At 44.9% G+C, this 15,539-nt stretch overlaps 1 protein-coding gene across 16 annotated transcripts in view; it reads right to left on the bottom strand.

The window, feature by feature from the left end:
• LOC100711527 (receptor-type tyrosine-protein phosphatase mu) overlaps positions 1–15,539 on the bottom strand; it is a 219,651-nt gene that overhangs the window by 48,271 nt on the left and 155,841 nt on the right. For 7 of the 16 annotated variants that reach the window (XM_025910166.1, XM_025910162.1, XM_019354924.2 and 4 more), the window contains 4 exons: positions 11,757–11,875; positions 8,754–8,828; positions 3,185–3,211; positions 1,493–1,504 (listed from right to left, as the gene is read on the bottom strand). In XM_025910166.1, the coding sequence (XP_025765951.1) occupies positions 1,493–1,504; positions 3,185–3,211; positions 8,754–8,828; positions 11,757–11,875 (233 nt within the window). The remainder of the gene's footprint in view (positions 1–1,492; positions 1,505–3,184; positions 3,212–8,753; positions 8,829–11,756; positions 11,876–15,539) is intronic. The other 9 variants (XM_025910167.1, XM_025910170.1, XM_025910163.1 and 6 more) reach the window with 5 other exon arrangements.

The raw sequence follows: 15,539 nt of genomic DNA, 5'->3' as shown, positions 1-15,539 counted from the left end.
TAACCTTCTAATCTTCAGCTGCTGCTCTAACAAGTTTCAGTGAAAACTCGGACTTACAGAACACATCCTGCCACTGAAACCTGGACTCTGTGTATTATCAGGGGGAAGACTGGTTCTGTTAGATGATGTACTGGTATCGGTTGGTTATTTACTGGTTTTAGTTTTTCTTTACTGGATTAAATAGAAGCAACATTGATCGGAAAGATTGTTTTCACTATTTGTGTTGGTCCATTTTTTCCCTACATGTTAGAAACTGTGAAGATATTTTCCTTGTTGTTCCTTCAGCCTCATGTACTAAACACAGCAGAAACATCATGACCAGCCACCAGGACTGTTAGAAGACTACAGGGTGAAGCCATGATGTAACACAAACTGCCTCAGATTACAGAACTGCTCAGGTGTTGGTTAAGAACAATAATAATTACAATAATAATAATAATAATAATAATAATAATAATAATGTATACTTTCTTGATCACCCTGTGTAAAGTACTCTCTGCATTTAACCCACTCACTCACTGAAGCAGTGGGCAGCCACCAATCTAGTGCCTGGGTTAAACAGTAAAAGAGTGAACTTGGTGCTTCAACCTCATCGAGCCTGAACCCGATGGAGCACCTGAAAGAGTGAAGTCATACAAAGTCTGTCCAGAGTCTGTACTTTCCTTCAGTATGCCACTGATCTGTCCAAGTAGCCAACAGCAACACTAATGAATGACACACACATATCACATGACATCAGATCACATGACTAGAGAGAGGATGGTGATTGTTGCTGGTTTCTTTTCACACTGCTGCCATGTCAAGTTCTTCAATAGTTCATTCCAGTTAATTGTAATATCAAGTACTGTTCTGGATCCAGTACATCATGGTCTGAGTACTGGTTCAGATCCAGTACAGCATGGTCTGAGTACTGTTCTAGAGGTGTTCCAGGCTCTTGGAGCTGCGGTGTGAAAAGAGCAAAGTTCAGAGTCCTGGAAACGAACAAACCTTTTTGGTAAACTGGTTTCTAATCGACCTTTGGCCCTTCAGAAACATCCAGGACTCTGATGTGAACATTTCAGCAAAGACTTGGCTGACATACCTTCCACTACACTCTCTAACTCTGTTCTTATTGGCTAGTCTGGGGGCTGACTGACCAATCAGGAACTCTCTGTCATTTAAAGCCCAATCAGGTATGGTGAGGCAGAGAAGATGGGTGATGTAATGGAGGTGGCGGGTTGTGACTGAACGGACAAAACAACCACTATGACAAAAAAGGGAACCAATCAGATAAAGAGATGCAGAGCTAGAAGCTGATTGATTCAAGGTAACATTGGTGGGAGGAGCTGGGGGTTGTAGCGTCACAATCTCACAGACGGTAAAGAAAAATTTGCGGCATTGCCACGCTAACTGATGATGTCACAGCGGTGGTGGGTGTGGCTCCATGCTCAGTGGTGACAGACACCCCTCCCCAACATGAGCCCACCCTTTAGCCCCAGATTTAACCACTTACCATTAATGGGCACTTTACAAAGAGAAAGATAGAAGAGAAGAAGAAGAGAGAGGAGACAGAGTTTAGGCAACAAATTTAGCTTTAGCCTGTTCTTAAACTATCCTTCTGCTAACAAACAGCCAGCATGAATCAAACAAACAGCTAGTAGTAGTTCTATTTGCATTGGTAGCAGCTAGCATTTAGGGTAACCTAGCTACCCTTGCTAACTGTACCCTGAGTGCAGGACTGGTAGCCTTGGCTAATGTCAGCATCCCTTGCCTGAAGACCGATTAGCTAGCCTGAGGAGAGAGGAGAAAAGGGGAATTTATGAAACAGTTAGCGCTTATTAATAGCCTTCTATTCTGTGGACGTTTAGCTGGCTTAGCTGAATCAAGTGCAGAAGTTTTGCTGAAACTTGGAGCCGGGTCCACTGTTCCCCAGGTAGATGTTCCTGTCCCTCACACTGCGTTTGGGTAGAGCGTCACCTGTTTCTAGTCAAAATCCTTTAGAGATACTATCGATTTAATTTGACCACAGCCCTAATCACTGCTCAAGGACAGAAAGACTCTCTGACAGGTTCCCACAACATGTCCCAAACAGAGCTGGAGAATGTGTGTTCCATGTGTTCTTTAACTACCAGATAAACCTGGGCAAGTGTTTACAGTGAAACAGCCACCCTTTGTTTCCCAAGAGCCAAGCAAATCTCGGGTTAAATCTGAGGAAAGTTAAAGTATACAAGGTATGTAAGCCGAACTGGACTGCTTTCATTTCTGTGATCTGCAATAATGACGTGTCTACAACGTATGTATCAATATTTAGAGATTAAAAACACTGAGGAGCTGAAGAATTTAAAGTCCTCAAAGATATGGATCGTCCACAGAACATGTGTGCTCACGAGGTGTGGTAATTACATTTGTGTTTAGTTCCTCTTGATAGCATGACTGATTATCAATGAGATAACTGAGACTGAATAAATCTGTCACTTTTGCCACACCTCTGATATTTTAAATAACTGATAAAAATGAAGCCGAGGATTAGGATTCCTCTCAGCTGCAGCCAGACTCTGGGTAAATGTTCACATCACATATAATAATATATTAATAAATAATCAGTTTATTAATATAAACTTTTGGTTTTCCTCCCCCCAGTCCACGTGGCGTGTTGTGCCCATGCAGAGGTTGGAGGTCACAGACAGACGTGACGTCAACACAACACGCAGGAATGTTGTGGATGCGGGGATGGAGTGAAGCCCACCATCAAGTTTCAAAAACAACAAAACCAAAACAGATAAATGCACAAATTTAATCCATTATGAAACGAAAATAATAATAATAAAATAAATGTTAATTTAATATAAAGGCAAATAAAAAAAAATATTTTAATCAATTAAACTAAAAAACATACAAAATGACAGAAAGACGAGTATAAGTAAGAACTTTATTATCTGAAACAAAATCGTACTTGTAAAAGATGAAGGAACAAGATAACAAAAAAAAGATTCCAAAAGGAGGAAAGAACCAAAAGCAGCTGAACAAGAAGCAAGCAGGGATGGATGGAAGTCAGAATATCTGTCCTTCTGTCTCTCGTCTCCTCTCAGTGTCTCTCTCTTCTAGGCCTCAGCTCTGTCCACTTCCTACCATCTGACTGCCCCTTTCCTGTCTGTCTACCTGTGCACTTCTGTCCTATCGAGGAAACAGAGGAAAGGTGTCTCACCCAGAATGGCTGTCGGTACGAAGGGATCTGCCATCAGGACACAGCAGCAGACAGACAGATGGACAGACAGGACAAAAGAAGAAGAGAAAAAGAAGAAGAAGACCAGTCAGCTCCCTACATGTCTGCAGGGAAACATCTGTTCGATTTTGGCAAACTGATGTGTGAACACCAGCTGTCAGGTGAATATTAGGCTTGTGGTAGATGAATGCTGGTTGAGAGTAAAGGTAATGTTGGCTAAATGGTTAAAATGCATCAGCTGGATGTTGGCTGACTGCTGGATGAATGTCAACTATTTAAATGGCAGCTAAATGTCTGGTGAGTACTGGGCTTCAGGTGAATGAACCAAAAGGAAAGTTTGAAGCCTAATCTTGAAAGTAGAGATAGTGTCTGTCTCCTGAATCCAAACTGGAAGCTGGTTCCACAGAAGAGGGGCCTGAAAACTGAAGGCTCTGCCTCCCATTCTACTTTTAAATACTCTAGGAACAACAAGTAGGCCGGCAGTGTGAGAGCGAAGTGCTCTAATAGGGTGATATGGTACTACAAGGTCATTAAGATAAGATGGGGCCTGATTATTTAAGACCTTGTATGTGAGGAGCAGGATTTTGAATTCTGGATTTAACAGGAAGCCAATGAAGGGAAGCCAAAACAGGAGAAATATGCTCTCTCTTTCTAGTCCCTGTCAGGACTCTTGCTGCAGCATTTTGGATCAGCTGAAGGCTTTTCAGGGAGTTTTTAGGACTTCCTGATAATAATGAATTACAGTAGTCCAGCCTGGAAGTGATAAATGCATGAACTAGTTTTTCAGCGTCACTCTGAGACAGGATATTTCTAATTTTAGAGATGTTGTTTGGTATGCACATTGAAGGACATATCCTGAATGGAATTAATAAAGATAGATTGATCTAATTTAAAGTGGAGACGCTAGATTGAAGCTAGATTGAAGAAATAAGTAAATTTCTACCTTATTATAGTGGAGGGGGTTTGTGTGTCCCAGGGATCCTGTGGGCTATGTTGCTGGGGGGCTTTTGCCCACTGGTAGGGTCTACCATGGCACAGACAAAGAGCCACTCAAAAGACTCTTGCGTGTACACGACCAAGGGAACTGTTCACCTGGCTGGGATAGGGTTACCAGGGCCCCGCCTGGGGGCAGGCCTGGTAGGGCTGTTCGATATAACGATATATATTTATTTATTTTATGCTTATTTATTCTATCCTGTTATTCTATTTATATTATTAATTTAGGTTTTACCTAATCTAATATTTATTGATTTTATTCTTATTCATTTTTTATCTTCTTACTCTATTTATATTTATATTGTATCCCACTCTTATTTATTTTATCTCTTTATCCTGTATATATTCTTATTGGTTCATATCTCCAGTGTTTCCTCGGAGGGGGCTCTCTGCACCGGGGCTGTGATCAACCGTGGCTGCTGGGGCCCTCTGGATCCTCTCAGCCTGGCTGGGGGGCTTCTTTGCCTCCCTCCTGCTGTGTGCCCAGCCTGGAGGCTGCGGTCTGTGACCGGCTCCCGGTGCAGACGGCTCCCTGTGATAGTGTTTCCTCACTTGGCTAATGCGTACCCAGCCCAATTTTACTCTTTAAGTGTGCGTGTGTGTGTGTGTGTGTGTGTGGGGGGGGGGGGGGGGGTGGATGTGGATGTGTGTATTCATAATCGTTTATGTTAATGAGAGTGTGGGGAATGAGTGGGAGGGTGGGGTGGGGTGGGCTGCTTTTAACCATGTAAAGCACTTTGTGCTACAATTTTTGTATAAAAAGTGCTTTATAAATAAAGATTGATTGATTGATTGATTGATTGATAGATATATCGGATGACGATATAAAAACGTCTATCGTTTCATTTTACGCTATCGTTTGTTTCGTGGCGTCACAAAATAAAACTGTTTACGGCAATATTTTTTCATCGTTTTGATGGTCACTGTAGTGGCTATATTAATTTGTTAAAGTTCTCTCTTTCTCTTATATTTAATATAATCACACTACGGATGGACAAGCGCCTGTTTTTATGCGTTGTCGTTAGCAACAACGACGGTAACACCATCGCGTGTCCACTTGTTTATGTTCCACATAAACCTTTCACAATAAAGCTCAAGATCCTGTTGAGACTTTTCAAAATAAACTGAATCACGTGAAAGATGCAGAGTATTTACGGATGAGAAGCAAAAAAGAGCCGTCAGGTGCTAAAAAATAAACCTTAGACTCAAACCTTAGAACAGTCTTTTCCACGCAGCACGCCGTGTAATAAATACTCACAAATAAAACGGAGGCCGTTACAACTTATGTCTAAAAATGTATCGTTTCATGCATCGGTTAAAACACTCGACTCCAGCTACATGATGTCCAGCTGGAAACACTTCCCGCAAGTCGAGCTGCCCGAGATTCACAGTATTTACAGAAAATGTTACATTTTTGTGATTTATATCGTTATCGGGACGATAGAATTCTTATATCGGGATATGAGATTTTGGTCATATCGCACAGCCCTAAGGCCTGGAGAGTCTGCCTACCAAGACACAGTGCCTGGCGGCCAGCCCTTAACTCATGGGCCCTCGCTGGGTGTAGCCCCAAGAGGGGACATGGGCCCATCCCCCTTTAGGCCCACCACCCATAGGAGGGGCTGTAGGGGTTGGGTGCAGTATGTACTTGGTGCTGGCCAAGTGGCCAAGCCAGACCGATCAATGGTTCCTGAGGATGGCAACTGGGACGTGGAACATCACCTCTCTGGTGGGGAAGGACCTGAGCTAGTGCGCGAGGTTGAGATGTACCAGCTAGATATAGTCCAGCTCACCTCAACACAGGTTGATGATCGATTGTGTAATCATATCATCAGATCTACGACCGTATGTCCCGGACACTCGAGCGAAGAGAGAGGCTGAGATGTACGGCTTTGCGATATGACAAAATATATCGGATGACGAAACTAAAACAACTATGGTTTCATATTATACGCTATCGTTTGTTTTGTGGTGTCGCAAATCCACTTTGGTCAACATGTGGATGCAGGCACAGAGAATCCCAGCATGGCCAATGAAGACGAAGCAGAACCAGTTAGCTCAAGCAGAAGGACCAGTCCAAACAAATGGAGGACCTTAAACGAGTGGCCGCCTCTGTACCATCGACCTGGTTTGGTTATGAACAGTCTGACATGGACCAGAAAACTGTACTATGCAAATGATGGCACAAACCAGGTCCCACCACAGACTCAAACACGGCAAACCTCTCTTTCAAGAATGATGTGATGGACTCTGGAGAGAGTTTACGGATGAGAAGCAAAAAAAAAAGCCGTCAGGTGCTCCAAATAAACCTTAGACTCAAACGTCAGAACAGGCTTTTCCCTGCAGCACACCCTGTAATAAATACTCACAAGGAAAATGGCAGCCGTTACAACTTGGTGGTAAGTTGGATAAGGTGGGAAGGGAGGACGGTGGACAGACCTGTAAATACCTCAGAGTACACATTAACTGGACTGGGTTAAAAACACCAGTGCACGCTACAGGAAGAGCCATACTCTGTTTTCAGATGCAGCTGAGGTCTGCAACATCTGTTGGACAATGCTCAGGAGTCTGCTGTGGTCAGTGCTGTCCTCTATAGTGTTGCATGTTCAGTGAGAGACTGAGATTACCCATAATGCACCACTGAACGACACAGGAAATGATTCCTGCCTGTGGATATCTTTGTACAACTCCTCAATGTAATGCACAGTACACGCTACAGTAGTTACACACCCTTAATATCTGCAGGGGGGGATCACACTCTTCAGCCTCCCGGAGAAAGAAAAAATATGTGGTTTACTCTTTAGCCTCTCTCTTTGGCCGTTACAATGAGCTATCTGGTCCTTATACAAGCAAGAGCTTGGTCCACATTGTCAGCTCGTTTAACGATTTTTTGGACAAAATATCTGGGTGTAGCCAAGCAGCTACCACTCAGGTGGAGTCAGAATCTCGTCTCTGCTTTTTGCAGATGATGTGGCTGTGTTGACTTCATCAGGTGGTGGCCTCCCGCTAACACTGAGAATCAGCATCTCCAAGTCTGAGGCCATGGTCCTCAGCCGGAAAAGGGTGGAGTGCCCACTCTGGGTCAGGGACGAGTTGCTGCCCCAAGTGGAGGAGTTTAAGTATCTCGGGGTCTTGTTCATGAGTGAGGGGAGTGGGAGGACTGAGCTGTGGCTGCAGTAATGCTGACGCTGTACCGGTCCATAGTAGTAAAGAGAGAGCTAAGCTTAAAAGCCTAGTATTTCTGGTGGATCTACGTCCCGACCCTTACCAATGGTAACAAGCTTTGGGTAGTGACTGAAAGAATGAGGTCGCTAATGCAAGTGGAAATGAGCTTTCTCCAGAGGACGGCTGGCCTCTCCCTTAGAGACAGAGATGAGCTCAGCCATCCAGGAAGAGCTCAGAGTAGAGCCACTACTCCTCCAAATTTAAAGGAGCCAGTTAAGGTGGTTCGGGCATCTGACTAGGATGCTTCCTCGGCGCCTCCTGGTGTTCTGGACTTTTCCCACCGAGAAGAGGCCCCAAATCTGGAGAGATTGTGTCTCTCAGCTGGCCTCTGTGTTCCCCCAGATAAGGAGGTGGCTGGGGAGAGCGAGGTCTGGCCTTCTCTGCTTCGGCTGCTGGCCCTGAGACCCACTCTCGGATAAAGTTTTCAGAACATGTTTAGCTTACGAGTTATGTGCTTATCTGATAAAATTGAACTGAATTATCTGAGTTATACCAGGGAGTCAAGTACTTCTGATTTGAGGTAATCTTTTTTATAGGAGCTACAGTATCCAGAGTTGTACGCAGTAAGGCTATAACACTATTAACAAGATGAGCGACATCTGTAGGAGTAGCATTAGGTAGCTGTTCTGCAGTGTGTTGGCACAAAGCTTTGAAGAAGGTAAGAGTGGAGGAATTGCATCCTTGATCTAAATGTTAGTGTTGTTGGCTGGATGTCTGGGGAATGTTAATATTAGCACATAGGGACTGATCATCGTCCAAATGCCTCCGAGAATCTGTGTGGCATTTTTGTGTCCAGGTGTAAGGAGAGGAACCAGTAGGTGGAGGCTCATGCAGATGAAGCAGTGCAAAAACAGCCGACAGTGGAAGACGTGTCTCTGAGACTCATAAAAGAACAAAAGCACTGTTGCTGGTGTGCAGTAAGTGGCTGCAGTGACTGTTTTCTTGTTCAGCATTGATCTTCATACAATCTTAAATCCAGATTGAAAACGCATTTTTATTCACTGGCTTTTGACTCAGTGGTTGACTGACTTGTATTTACTTATATTTTATTGTTTTCGCTATGTTTATTATTTTATCGTATTTATTATTCTTATGGTATCTATTATGTTTCTATTGTTCAGCACTTTGGTCAGCCTTATGTGTTTTTAAAGTGCTATGTAAATAAACGATGATGATGATGATGATCTGGTGGACACTGGTCACTGCTGCACATCTGAGACAGTCTGAGACAGTCTGCCTCCTTTTACAAATGAAAACATTACATCGAGACCAGACAGAGCGACACTGACAGCAGTTCTTATCGCGACAGGAGGCATGTCAGTGTTGTTACCTGGGTAGTAGGAGTTTGGTACAGAGGTGCTGATGGTGTTTGTCTTCAGGGTGAAGGAGGACGGAGATGAAACAGCTGCATAGAGGAAACAGAAACGCAGCCTTAATGTTTCCTGCTTCTTTCATTTTACACTCAATGATTCACCTATCGCTCCGCCTGCAGCTTCATAAGGAAATTCTCAGCGATGGTTCATTATTGCTTCACTTATGTTAGCAGCACATTAGCAGCACGTTAGCAGTACATTAGCATGGCATTAGCAGCACATAGCAGGGCATTAGCAGCGCTGTCGCTACCCGATCCGTACCGGAAACCCGATCGGTACCCCGCATGCGTGGTGTCTACTTCCGGTCGAAGCGTTTTACGATAGTTACGGGTCAGAGTATCTGTTAAGATGTTAAGAATAATAAGTATCTCTTAAAATGTTTCCGATAATGAAACATTTAATATAATGTAGAGAAAAACAAAAAAAATAAAAAGATATTTACGGATCAGGACTCCCCGAGCCTTATTGGTTGGAATAGTGATGATGATGTCCGCTATCACTGTCAATTGTCAGTAAACATTTCATCTGGCTGATGAATCTTCACGTGACACATTACAAAGTCTGTATTATTAACTCTGTAATTAGGCGCCATTCTTCTTATTCGAAAGGCATGAATTTGTTTGTATACGGATTATCCATATTTTAAATGTCCCAGGCAGTCGAAAATGAGGCAAAGCTGTTGAGAAATGCTAGGAGCTAACAGGGCGCTAACTGTGTCATTCAAATACATTTAACTGTCGCAATGTTAGCAAAGAGAGGAAGTGACGTAACATTTGCGCATGCGGGGTACCGATCGGGTTTCCGGTACGGATCGGGTAGTGACAAGCGCGTTAGCAGGGCATTAGCAGCATGTTAACATGGCATCAGCAAAATGTTAGCAGGGCATTAGCAGCGCGTTAGCAGTATGTTAGCAGCACATTAGCACCACGTTAGCAGCAGGTTAACAGGGCATTAGCAGCGCGTTAGCATGGCATTAGAAGCACATTAGCAGGGCATTAGCAGCGCGTTAGCATGGCATTAGAAGCACATTAGCAGGGCATTAGCAGTGTGTTAGCATGGCATTAGCAGTATGTTAGCAGCTGGTTAGCAGTACGTTAGGATGGCATTAGCAGCACTTTAGCAACAGTTTAGCAGGGCATTAGCAGCGTGTTAGCAGGGCATTAGCACGTTAGCAGTATGTTAGAAGGGCGTTAGGACTGTTTGCAGAGACCACAGCTGAAATCCTCAGTACTCCTTTATCAATCACTTGTATCAGGAGTATGACCTATGATTTGAAATTGTTGCTCAGCTGTTTACTGAACACTGGGTTTCTATTTTAATAAAAGTCAGAGTTACTAAAGGTTTGCAGCTTTTCTTTTATAATTTCTATTGTCACTTGAATCTTTTCTGATTGTATTAGATGATTTCCGTTTCAGACAGGCTTCTGTTTGTGGTCGTAAAGCCACAGACTTTCAGTCATCTCAGTCTGAACACACAGATGGACCAAAACCTTCTCAGGATCTTTGGTCTGGAAGATTTGAGCAGATCAATAAAGAGCATAACTTTTTATTTCAGTTACACTGGTTTGTAGTTTTAGCTTTATTTCATAACCAGGATGATGCTGGAGGAGAGGTCTGTTAGCCTGGTTTGTTGTGAGCAGCTCTTCCCTTGTTGTCGTCGTCTACGGACTGATCCAAAGATGACGTTTGACTGACCTTCCTGTTTTCGGCCGCAGTTACACACCTGAGAATTTCGTGGTTAAATTAAATCAGAGACTCCTGTAAGCATACCTGCAGTCATGGTTTTAGGGTCTGTGGTGTTTGATGTCTGTGCTTAATTTAAATCGTCTCCTCTTGGGAGGCGCTCGCAGCTGCACGCCGTGCTCCAGAATAAAGAGGAAGACAGTGAGCACAGGAGCCTGGAAGGAAGGGTGCCTCCTCGTCCTCTGATGGCCGCTACGCTGCGATAAAACATCGCCTCCTTCAGCTCACGACAGGAAGGACGAGAACGCCACCTGCTTGGGTTTGAACTCGCCGTCTTTCAGGTTGGTCGGCGTCCTAAGCCACGCTGCAAAAACGTAGGATTTCACGGTTGTCGTGGAAACTGAGTCAGAACACGAAGTCATGGAATGAGCGAGCACACGACAGCCTGAGCTCCTCCCACGACTCACTTCTATCGTTTAGATACGGGATTATCACGTCATGAATTATCAGCTAAATTATTTTTCTTTGAAATGGCCTGGCCTGCATTTTGTATAGCGCTTTACTCAGTCCCTAAGGACCCCAAAGCGCTTTACACTACATTCAGTCATTCACCCATTCACACACTGGCAATGGCAAGCTACATTGTAGCCACAGCTGCCCTGGGCGCACTGACAGAGGCGAGGCTGCCGGACACTGGCGCCACCGGGCCTCTGACCACCACCAGTAGGCAAACATGGGGTTAGTATCTTGCCCAAGGATATTTGGCATGCAGCCAGGGGGCAGCCTGGGATCGAACCACCGACCTTCTGATTAGTGGCTGACCTGCTCTGCCACCTGAGCTACAGCCACAGAAAGAAAACGTCTTCACTCGGGAAGCGTTTGCAGATAAATCTGCGTCTTCGGTACAACCTGTGGGTGAGCGACTCAGTCACCGAGTCTTTGTCTCACCATCTCGTCAGAGATAGACATTTTTCCATAGCACCCAGGGGTCACCAGGGGTCGCCAACATGCCAGCAGGCCTGAGTGAGCTGGCAGTGACGCCTGGAGCTGGACTCTGAGTGATGACGTGGACTTTCCTCCCAGGATGTGGGCGGGGCTGTACTCTGTCAGGCTGATGGAGCGCGGACGGTCCTTCCGCTCCGACCGTGACCCTGTGCTTTGTCACTGAGGAGGAGGAAGCTGTTAAACTTCACGTCTCCTGATCTCGAGCGCCGCTCTCGTTCTGTCGGACACGCCACACAGCGGCAGCATTTGTGCGCGTCACGTGCATGTACTCACTGCGTCCGTTCAGCGTGTGCGCGTGCGCATCCACCATGGTGGTGTGCTGGGAGCTGTTCACCATCAGGGTCATTTCCTGTCTGGAGCTGAGAGTTTCCTTCCTCTTCTTCGCCAACTTCCTGCCGACACAAAAAACGAGCAGAAGTTTCAATAAAGTTTCCTTCACTCAAACTCTGATTTTTCTTTTTTTATTATCTATTAAGGTGGTATGAACATGTTGTAATAGGTTGTTTTTCAGCACTTAAGGTGGTATGAGAGAGATTTTATAGCGGTATTATCTCCATTAAGGTGACACAAATGGTGTTTGGGTTTAAGGCGGTATGGAGTAACTTACATTCCTGCTGTGTGAGCTCGTTTTTTTTCTTTTAAGGTGGTAAGAGTTTTCTCTGTGAAGCCATGTGTTAAGGCAGTATGAGCAGATGCTTCTCAGTTAAAGTGGAATAAGTGAGAGTTTCCAATGTGCCATTTGTCTTTTAAGGTGGAATGGAGGCTTTGCATTTGTCAGATCAGCAGGCTCTTAAGGTGGTCTGAATGGAGCTCCTTTAATGAGACGTTACTAAAGTGGATGCTGTGCTGTAAATCTGTGAGTTAGTAATGCCTTTTAAATTTACGAGTCATTAAACGTCGCTTTGTGCTCCATCGTTGCTTCTCTCACACTCGGAGCATCACTCCTAACCTCTGAGACATTTTTTCTAATATTTGGCCAAATTTAAAAGCTTGTGAGTGACGTCTCAGCTCAGAGAGCCATCAGCTCTTCAATTCTTCTGCATTTCTTCTGAAAGTGAGACGAGTTTTGTTAGAGGAGCTTAAATGAGAAGCGATGCTGGGGTTTCACTTTGTTCTCTTTGTGTGTGTGTGTGTGTGTGTGTGTTGTGTAACCACTGCAGAGGAAAAGCATCTTTAAACTACTAAAGCGTCCTCACATCCGTCCATCGTCTGTATTTTCTCTCTTTCTATTCTGAGTCTGAATAAAGAAAATCCATTTGTCTGATTGCACACATGCTCACACACACACACACACACACACACACACTTAAAAGTTTAACCCTGACCTGAAAAACGCTGCTATGTAAAAATAAAAGTAAAAGCGAGCTTTTAAACTGGAAGGAAGACATCAGTGAGCGCTGCTGTGTGCGCGTCGAGGTTAAGATGGAGGACAGTAAAAGCACCCCGAGGCAAGGTGCTGCCCTCCTCCCCCTCATGTCTCTTCTTCTTCTTCTGTGGTTCAGGCAGACAGTAAAAACCTGCAGCGTTTCTTCTTCTCTGATTCAGACCTGAACAAACAAACGTCTGCAGCACAAAATCCTGATTTACTGCAGAAAGACGATGAAAAAGCAGCACGTCTGACAGGCTTTTTACACAGTCCAATCGCCTCAGCCAGCTGCTTTAAACATGAACTTGGCGAAGGGCACCCTGATCGCTGCGGTGATGTCGGACTCAAACGTGGTCCTGCTTCTGCAGATCTCAACATGGAACGTCCATGAGGACCTCATGGAGGCGACATAACTGCGGCTGCAGCTGCTGTAACATCATCATCATCAGTCACACTCTGTTAGTTATAAAATACTGATGTTATGAAATGATCTCCATAGAGACCAACCAATTCATTTATCAGGCTGTAAACATGATTTAAACATGAAGTCTATGGGGACTGACTCACTGCTGCCTCTGCTGGGCGTCATAGGAACTGCAGGTTCTGGAGCTTCAGAGTTAAGAGGCGTAACTGTAACTGTAATCACATTACATTTTTCAGTAATGCAGTAACTGTACTACATTCAATAAAGACATTACAGTTACAATCATGTTACGTTCATCACGAGGTTCTGCTGCTATCTGCATATAAATAAGAAAATAAAACATCAAACATCAGTTTGTGTGTGGGAGGAGGAAAAGTCAACAACTTCTCAGGAGTGGAGATATGGACATTATCTTTATCGCACAAAAGGACAAGAGTATGACAGTAAAGTGCAAACTGCATCCAAGATAGGAACATCTGCAACATCTAACATCTGCACAGACAGCACGCCAATGCTAAGCTAAGCCAAGAACCCAGAGTGATGATGAAGCTGAGAGCATGCTGACCCCAGCCCAGCAGCCAGAGCCTGAATGTAAACAGGTAACACGGCACGAGTCAGCTACTGTAAAATCACCATGGCAACCACTCTGAAGTGGCCTTAAGCTGTTTTTTATCTTTGCTTTGTGTCGTCGACTTTGTCCATCCATCCGTGTACTGCCTCAAACCGTCCGTCAATCTCAGGCTCCACCCTCCCCTCACTAGTGAACAAGACCCTCCTCCAACTGGGGAGCAACTCATCCCTAACGCGGAGCGGGCACTCCACCCTTTTCCGGCTGAGAGCCATGGTCTTGGACATGGAGGTGCTGATTCTCATTTCTTCAAACTCAGCTGCAAACAGCTCCAGTGCGAGCTGCAGGCCAACAGTAGATGAAGCCAATAGAATCACATTATCTCCAAAAAGAAAAGTTGAAATCCTGAAGCCACCAGTGTGGAGGCCTTTACCACGTGGCTACGCGTGGATATTCTATCTATAAAACTATGAACACAACTGGTGACAAAGGGAAGCCCTGGTGTGGTCCAACACCCACCCACAGTCTGGCTTAATGCCAGTGGAGCGACCCACGGTGGGTGTACATGGACTGAATGTCCTGTAACAACAGAACACCACCAGATGCTCCACCATAGACCTCCACACAACAGAGACGTGTCAGGCAGAACAGCCCTACCTCATTCAGAGCATTCAGTTACTCAGGGCTGATCCTCATGCACCCTAGGTGCCACTTTCCTAACTACGTCAATAACATGATGGGCAAGTCACCCCCCTCCTAACCAACTCCATGTCCTCCACTGTAAAAGGTCTGACTATGGGATGGAGGAGATACCGTTCACCACCTGACCTCCGTCCACCTACGGTGTCCACCATCTGGCTCTGGGATTCTGGGACCTAATTAAGTAACCCACTGCATTACTTTGAAGAAAAGTAATGTGTAATAGGTAACTTTTCTTGTGTAATGGCTCAAACACTGAACATCCTCAAAAACTCCATCACAAACAGGTGATGGAGGCTGCAGGACACTGAACTGAATAGAGTCAGGTGACGGTGTAGCTAACAGAGCGACCCTCAGCTCAGCTCGCCAGTTCCTCTCCGTGTTTGTGCAGCTTCTACTTTCCTGGAGACGAAAGCTGACCTTCCTGACCTTTAACCTGCGACCCCCTCCTCCCCCACACACACACCTGCAGCTACTCATACAAGTGAATAGAAAGAGCGAGAGAGCAGGAGGTAACCTCGCTCCACCACACAAAGAACCTTTTATGAGTTTGATATGTGATTCCAGCCCTCAGTGTGTGTGAGAACACACTCTCAGGGCTGTGTGTGTGTCAGTGTGTGTGTGTGTGTGCGCGTGTGATGACATCATCAGCAAGGAGTCAGGGATTGATTGATTTAGCAACACTTAACATGAACACACGCTGCATGTCAAGGCTAATCTAATGAGCGACAGGACAATGCTGTTAGCGGTAACGGATATTAGAGTGTCTGTGTGTGTGTGTGAGAGGATAAAATCACTTTATTTGCTGATGTTTTCTGCCAGCTGAACTCTGTAGTTTCTGCTGTACATAGAGATCATGTTCTCAGTTTCTGGGCTCAGACATTCTGAGTCACAGAAAGCTCATTCAGCACTTCCACCTCCAATAAACCTGATTAACAAAGATCGACTGCACTCGTTTCATATTAATCTGCTCTCCTCTCATACATGACTGTAGGCAGC

Source organism: Oreochromis niloticus, linkage group LG9 (genome assembly GCF_001858045.2).
Source record: "Oreochromis niloticus isolate F11D_XX linkage group LG9, O_niloticus_UMD_NMBU, whole genome shotgun sequence".
Classification (NCBI taxonomy): Eukaryota; Metazoa; Chordata; class Actinopteri; order Cichliformes; family Cichlidae; genus Oreochromis; species Oreochromis niloticus.
This window is presented reverse-complemented; position numbering and strand designations above follow the sequence as displayed.